Here is a 7,871-nt window from a genome sequence, read left to right on the forward strand (position 1 = left end):
CCGATTCTACATCGCTGCCTGTTTAGCACCGCCCACCGATTCTACATCGCTGCCTGTTTAGCCCCGCCCACCGATTCTACATCACTGCCTGTTTAGCCCCACTCACCGATTCTACATCCCTGCCTGTTTAGCCCTGCCCACTGATTCTACATCGCTGCTTGTTTAGCCCCGCTCTCCGATTCATGCATATGTAGTGTTTACGAGAGAGGCGAATGCAGGTCTTTGCAGAAACCAAACGATAAAGATGCTCCGAAGACAACAAGATGCTGTTCAGTGCCAAGTTGTGGTCTTTGCATTGCCTGCCTTCCTTATCCCAACATGAGAAAAGAGTGGATAAACTTTATTTTTAATGAAGATCCAGACCGCATCAGTAAGAACTCGGTCCTTTGTTCACTTCCTTGTACTGCGGATTCATTTACAAACAAGGCACAATTTGACTCAGGATTTTCAGAAAAATTCAAACTAAAAGACGATGCTGTGCCGAATATATTGGATCCGACAGTAATGTCGCAAGACACAAGTGTGAGTAACTTTTTATTGTGGTCACTATTGCTTTGTCTGTTATTACAGATTGTTTGATATGTACTGAGTGTTTATGCGTTTTTAACCTAAATCACAGCAGCGTCCATCGGTGAAGGATGTAGGCTGTCAAACATATACAGCTATTAGCCAATCATAGCAGTGTGCTTTTACTTCCGAGTCTACAATCCTCTACACCTATTCATACAGAGCTTCAGATGAGGGGGTTAAAAACAGGACAGAAAATAGCCTTTTACTTCTAAATTATGATGTTTTGTATGTAAAAAATATTGATAAGATTATAAGGGGACCTCAGAGAACAGTACAAAAAAACAAAAAAAACAAAGGCAGTTCATGACCCCTTTAAAAGCATCTGCATAAGCTCTACCCATGCAGTGAGCACAAGCTTCTAAAAAAATTTTTTTTTTTAAAGATGTCAGGGTTGATTTTGAGCTATAGCATTATGGACAGCACTCCAGGTGATTCGAGTTCAAGCCCCAGCATGTGTTCCTTTCATTTACATTCTTTGGGAATCAAACCCATGACCCTGGCATGCTAGTGCCATACTCTACTGTTCAAGCTACAGGAATGCTTTCCTGATCCCTGTCTCTCCCTGACTGTCTTCTCAAATAAAGACAAAAAAAAACAGTTTTCAATCATGTAGTAACCTACACTTAATTGTTTGCAACCAAATTGCAACATTACGATATGTACACTAGCTGGATACTGACTCTTTTTACGTGTTGTTGTCATAGGTGTGTTGCTGGCCTGTTTCTTGTTGTTCACCACACAGATGACAGCAGACCAAGCCATTCTGTTAGTTCGAAGCAAACGATCAAACTCGATCCAGACTAGAGGACAGCTCCAGTGCGTCAGGCAGTTTGCTCAGTTCCTGGTTCCGCTAAGGAACGTGTTTGCTAACGCCGAGCCTAGAGCGCCGCCTGTTACTCTTTCACAATACTTGATCCGCCAGAAACATATACTGCACGGATACGAGGCTCGGAAGTTGAGATACGTGCCAAAGCTCGTCCCTCTCATCTGCAGACTCCTACTGGACATCGCAGAGAATCACCAGGTTATCAAGGAGGACGTTGTTGAGGTTCCTGACGTCACATCTGTGGTAGAGAAAACATTTAATGAGAGTTCAGTGTATCAGTTAAACGGAGAGATTTTGGGAAATGGGATGTCTATGATCAGACCACGTCTTCCAGGTCTACCCCGAGCCAATAGAGGCAACACACAACCTCTTTACTATGTCCGCAAGAGCCTCAGCTACAGCGAGTCTGACCTCCAGAGGTTAGCAGCATCTTTAAACCTCTCGGACAACCCTCTCGGGGTTTTAGCCAGCATCCACTCAACTACCATCAACGATCAGTTGGGAGCTTTCAGCTGTGTTTCCCAGAACTACATCACTCCTTCTCTGGGGGCTTGCAAGCACAATCCCATCTACAGCTCAACCAGCAATATATGGGAGCTGAAAACTCTTATGGACCAGACAGAAGGATCTCCACTGCTCAAAACCAGGAGGCAGTCGGTCCTGCAGCGAAGTCAATCTCTAGACGTTTCAGATAAGAAAAGCACCACGAGCATCACCAGAATATTGTCCTACTGGAGGACAGACTGCAAGCAAAGTACTGACCCTGATGAGGCTCAACACAATGAAAAAGAGCATTCGGAGGTGCCCTTCATCACTGTCCAGTCCGAGTTGTCTCTGGAGTCGCGTCACCTCCTGGTGGCTCAGTCCCTTGCGGTAGACCTCGAGAAGGATGGAGAGAAGGAGCAAATTCAGAAGGTGTCTACTTGGCAGGTAGGTGCATGTACTGATTTACTAAGTATTAAGTATTAAATGTGTATTAAAGTATTAAATCGAGTGTTTATTCTTATATCCGTCTTTGGTTTTGGTATATTCCTTTGATGTTTGTTCATTTTTCTGTGCTTCATGTCTACTGTCATTTTTCAATTTGTCACATTCTCAATTAAAAAAAAAAAGTATCAAAGTATTTTTATTAAAACATTCCAGGATTTTTCTCCATATAGTGGACTTCAATGGTGGTCAATGAATTGAAAGTCCAAACTGCAGTTTCAGTGCAGCTTCAAAGAGCTCTTCACAATCCCAGCCGAGGAATAAGAGTCTTATCTAGCGACTCGATCAGTCATTTTCTAAAAAAACAAAAACATTTATATACTTTTAACCACAAATGCTCGTCTTACACTTGCTTGACCTCACGCATTGCGTAAAGTCACGTTGGAGAGGTCACGTGTGATGTAGGCAGAAATACCAACCCAGTGTTTACAAAGCGAACGTGCAAAGACTAAACCAAACGCCCTTCACAAAAAAAAAAAAGGTAAAACGACGACGATTGTAAAGTAAGAGGAGAAAATCAGATGGAGTTCGGAATTACATCTGCCTACGTCATGCGAGACCTTTCCAGCGTGATTAAGTAATGCAAAGTCATCGATGAGCATTGCAGCGCTACTGCAAGATGAGCATTTGTGGTTAAATAGTATATACATTTCTTTTTTTAGAAAATGGCCGTTTGGCTAGATGAGACCCTTATTCCTCAGCTGGTATCGTGTAGAGCCCTTTGAAGCTGCATTGAAACCTTGATTTCTTAAAAAAAATAAAAAATAAAAATAAAAAAACCTTCAAAAAAATTTATTAATCTTTTCGACTGAAGAAAGAAAGACATGAACATCGTGGATGACATGAGGGTGAGTAAATTATCAGGAAATTTTTATTCTGGAAGTAACTAATCCTTTAAAGTTAAAGTAGGGATTGGCAGCTCTGGTCCTGGAGGGCCACAGTCCTGCAGGGTTTACTTCAATCCCTAAGAGTGGTGTGACGTGTAGCCAAGTATGGTAACCCATACTTAGAATTTGTGCTCTGCATTTATCCCATCCAAGTGCACACACACCACGCCATTTTTGCCACCTACTGGAGGTTAGGTGTACCAAGGGGCACCTAATGGCTCACTTTTTGGGGTTTTTCCACTGCATACAGTAGCTTGTACCTGGTACTTTTTTTAGTAACTTGTACTTAGAAGTTCCAAGTGAGCCGGACTGATGCTAAAATGTGACTTGTAAACTCTGCAGATCACTGATTGGTCAGAGAGAATCGTCACTGCCAGCGTCATTGGATTTGTGACACGAGACACCAAACCCGCTAGATTTAAATAGTCAGCAACAGCCACTGCAGTATCATTTGTTTGCACGTCTTTTTTAAACGACTTGCTTTAACCAACCACTGCACACAACTTGAAAAATGAATTGGCTTTATCGTGGTCAGTAAATCAGGTGGCAGCACAACTATAACGATCAGTCTATAATCCCACCCATTGACTGATGCTAAAATGTGACTTGTAAACTCTGCAGATCACTGATTGGTCAGAGAGAATCGTCACTGCCAGCGTCATTGGATTTGCGACACGAGACACCAAACCCGCTAGATTTAAATAGTCAGCAACAGCCACTGCAGTATCATTTGTTTGCACGTCTTTTTTAAACGACTTGCTTTAACCAACCACTGCACACAACTTGAAAAATGAATTGGCTTTATCGTGGTCAGTAAATCAGGTGGCAGCACAACTATAACGATCAGTCTATAATCCCACCCATTTTGAAACGGTACTAAACTGCAGTGGAAAAGCAAACCAAGCCAAAGTAAAGCGAGTCGAGCGCCATTAGTCATGGGTTTGAGGGTGGAAGAGGGCAATGTTCATTCACTCCTTCCACCTACAGTTCCTGTCGGTACTGAGAATCGAACCCATTAATCAAACACATCTGAAAAGTCCAACCGAACTGCTTGGAAATAACAGGCAGGTATGTTTGATTAGGGACAGAACTAAACACTACAGGACAGTGTTCCTCCAGGACCGAAGTTGTCCATCCCTGGTCTTGGGTGTGTCTTTAGGAGCTTCAGATCTCCCACACCTCCAGACATGAGTGTCCATCGTTGTTGCATTGTTTTTGGGATACCTGCTCCATTTTAGAGGGAACTGCTCCACAATTTACTTCACAGAGACACTTTACACTAAGTGCAAGTAGGCTATTTACATTAACTCCACCCATCAACGTGTGATTGGGGCTCGTCAGCCATACAATAAAACGATCGCTCTCACATCAGCTCCAGTGGTGTAGATAGTTAAACGTGTGTCGTAGTCATTTTTGACGCGATCGACACGGGTACGAATCCGCTTTTCCCGTCCCTTTTCAAATCTCATCACATCGGAATGGCATTTATTTTTTTAAGTATCAGGTAGGGTAGGTGTAGGGAGGGCTTATATTGTCCCAATAAGGTGGCATCCATTTAATAATTTTAATTAAAATTATAATTTACACTCAATACCTTATTATTGCATACTGTTTTATAATGTACTACAATACTGAGGTGCAGATATAATTGCCACTATCTGCAATAAGTAGCAGAAAATGCTGCTATTTTAACTGTGTAAAATGAATCTATAGCTATTTGCACTGTGTAAATAGCATCTTTCAAAAAAAGAAAATATAATATTTTCACTTAGTGTAATCTAGTAGTACTCTATTGCTACTTACACTTTACTTTATATTCCATCCAAGTCCGCAGTTTTCCCACGGAATTGACACTTTTTAACACTTTTAACACTGTTGCCGCGTGTTGTTTTTCATGTCCGCGGGTTGAACCGACCCCAAATACGTTATATTTAGCCCCTGCAATGCAAATTTTACTAGGGGAACTTTGGTAAAAATCGCATTCTGGGGGGTTAAATACACGTTTTTGGCAGAGGTCCCCCCTCGAAACACCAATGGGCTAATTTTGGACTAGTTTTGAGTAGCAGTTGGGCGGGTTTTGTTGTGAAAACCTGGCAACCCTGATCCCGTCAGATTTGGAGTGTCGATCTTGGGGTCTTCGTGACCTGAATCTAGGTTTTGGCGTATGGTCTCAGATAAGACTGCAGCCTATTTCCACTGTTCTTCAGGAGATGAAGTTGCCACCGTCCCTTCACCATTTTAGAGAGCTGGCATGACTGAATGGCTTCTTAGTTCTGAGTTAGGTTCAAATAAAAGTTCAGGAGGAACATGTTTATTTAATATGACCAATCAGCACTTGAAGAGGCGTATGTAAGCCACTATTTATCTCTGTCCTATACGACAGTTCTTTTGGCGTCCCTCCGCCGTTTTGGCATCAAACCTCCTCTTCATTAAAGATTACATTTATATTTAGCAGACATTTTTGTCCAAAGTGACTTACAAATGTGGACAATGGAAGCAATGAAAATCAAAAAAAGTACAATAATATGCACTATCAATTCAGCATTTTCTGTGTTAATATAATGCTTAATATAGTTGGTGATCCAACAGGTCAGGGGTTTATGTGGTCTCCTTTTGGCATCTCTGCATCCCAGTCCTTTCAATGATTTTAGCATGTAAAGTTGTAGTCTGCTTACTGAAGACAGGCAGCTCTGCATGATGGACCTAGTTGTTGTCTACTCGGGCTAAACGACAATCTCTTCACATCATATAGAAAATCTGACCTAAGATTAGTACATTTGTTTATTCTTCTCCGCAGGCAGATCTTAATCGTCAAGGTGCGTGGGAGCGACTGTGTTTGGAAAAAGACCCATTTATTCTCTCTGGAATCATGTGGTCCTGGCTGGAGCAGCTCAAAGAGCCAATCATCTCAGCTCATGATGTTCACACACTAACAGAGACCAGTCAGGACCCCCAAACTGTGCTCAATTGCCTAGATAGGGTAAGACTTAAAGGGTTAGTTCACCCAAAAATGATGGGTAAATGTTTTACTTACCCTCGAGTCATCCTAGGTGCATATGTCAGATGAATCCAGTCGGAGTTATATTAAAAATTGTCCTGGCTATTCCATGCTCTATCATTGCAGTCAGCCGGTGTTGCAGTTGTTGCCTTCCACGTATGAAAGACAACTGAAGTGAGAGAAAAGTGTTTATTATGTTTGAAATATGGATATTTTTCTTACAAAAACGCATGGATTCACTACAGTAGGCCTCTATTCATGCCCCGAAGCTGTGTGAGGCACGTTTATTATGGATGCACGCGCTTTATTTGACGACTTGTGGACCGTTCAACTGCAACACCCGCTGACTGCAATGATAGAGCTTGGAATAGCCAGGACAATTTTTAATATAACTCTGACTGGATTCGTCTGACAGAAGAAAGCCATATACACCTAGGATGCTTCGAGGGTGAGTAAAACACAGCCTAATTTTCAATTTTGGGTGAACTAACCCTTTAAGTATCAAATCTGTTCTTTTAAACTTTATTAACTTTAGATAACTTGGTTCAATATTACTAACAAGAGACATTTCATGAGTACATTTGAACTTTGTTCCATGATGTGAATCTGTTATTATTACCATCGTCAGGCTTCAAGAGAAACAGTGATGTGCATTCTGGACTGTTTCGCTCATTTATTGATGACAACGGAGGAAATCGAGAGTGCTTTTCTGGAGCGAGCGACAAAAGCTTTCACAAAGGTACCGTGTCATTCTGAGATGTACTGAAATGGTTAAATGAATACTTTTATTTACCGTGGTGCTCTCTTTAGATAAAAAACACAGATGGTGGGAAGAGCGTCCACAAAATCATGAACGGGGTCTTGAAGCTTGTTCTGCATCGTTTGAGGTTGGCTGCCATGAACGAGTTTGAGGTCTAACACATGCAACAATCACTAAACTACAGTTAACTACAAAGAGAATGAGTTCATTTACTGTACATCTTTGTCCGACATCAAAGACGAGCTCTACACATCTGCTGCTGCAGTTTCTTTGGTTGTTCCTCCGGTCTCGGTTCAGATGAGGAATCCAGCATGTGATTTAGCCCACAGATAGACTGAACTATAATTGTCCCATTTTTAGAAGTTAGAAAATGTTTTACATGGTGAATTGTTTGATGTAAATGAAATACCATACACTGTATATTATGTGCCATAGTGCTAATACTTGAAAAGCATTGCAACTGAAACCATTTTTGTACCATGTTTGTACAGTTATTTGTAATAAAATAAATAGATTGCACACAACTAGAAATTAAATCTTCATCTTCATTTTACATTAGCATAAAGATCTGAAGGCTGAAGCCCCGTTCACACTATAAGCGACACGCAACAGCAAAGCGACACAATCCCATTCATTTCAATGTAGAGTTCAATGACCGCAGCCGTTGGCGACCGGATGGGGCGTGTCCAGCGACTTGACAAAGTTCAGAATCCTTCAACTTTATGCCAATGAAGAGCGACTTTCGGGAAATAGAAGACGGTAGAGCTCAAGTGATCGTTCTCTTCTCAGCGACGTAGATAAACAATAACTAATATGGAAGAAAGTAGGCTCTGTTTCTCATTC

At 41.5% G+C, this 7,871-nt stretch overlaps 1 protein-coding gene across 4 annotated transcripts in view; it reads left to right on the plus strand.

The window, feature by feature from the left end:
* Positions 1-7,595, plus strand: part of LOC107564794 (protein tyrosine phosphatase domain-containing protein 1-like) — a 12,922-nt gene extending 5,327 nt beyond the window's left edge. For all 4 annotated transcript variants that reach the window (XM_016249950.1, XM_016249949.1, XM_016249951.1 and 1 more), the window contains 4 exons: positions 1,275-2,326; positions 6,068-6,250; positions 6,897-7,007; positions 7,079-7,595. In XM_016249950.1, coding sequence (XP_016105436.1) covers positions 1,275-2,326; positions 6,068-6,250; positions 6,897-7,007; positions 7,079-7,186 — 1,454 coding nt within the window. In that variant the 3' untranslated portion in view covers positions 7,187-7,595. The remainder of the gene's footprint in view (positions 1-1,274; positions 2,327-6,067; positions 6,251-6,896; positions 7,008-7,078) is intronic.
* The last annotated feature ends 276 nt before the right edge of the window (positions 7,596-7,871 follow it).

The sequence above is a fragment of the Sinocyclocheilus grahami genome, unplaced genomic scaffold (genome assembly GCF_001515645.1).
Source record: "Sinocyclocheilus grahami isolate Dianchi unplaced genomic scaffold, SAMN03320097.WGS_v1.1 scaffold964.1, whole genome shotgun sequence".
Classification (NCBI taxonomy): Eukaryota; Metazoa; Chordata; class Actinopteri; order Cypriniformes; family Cyprinidae; genus Sinocyclocheilus; species Sinocyclocheilus grahami.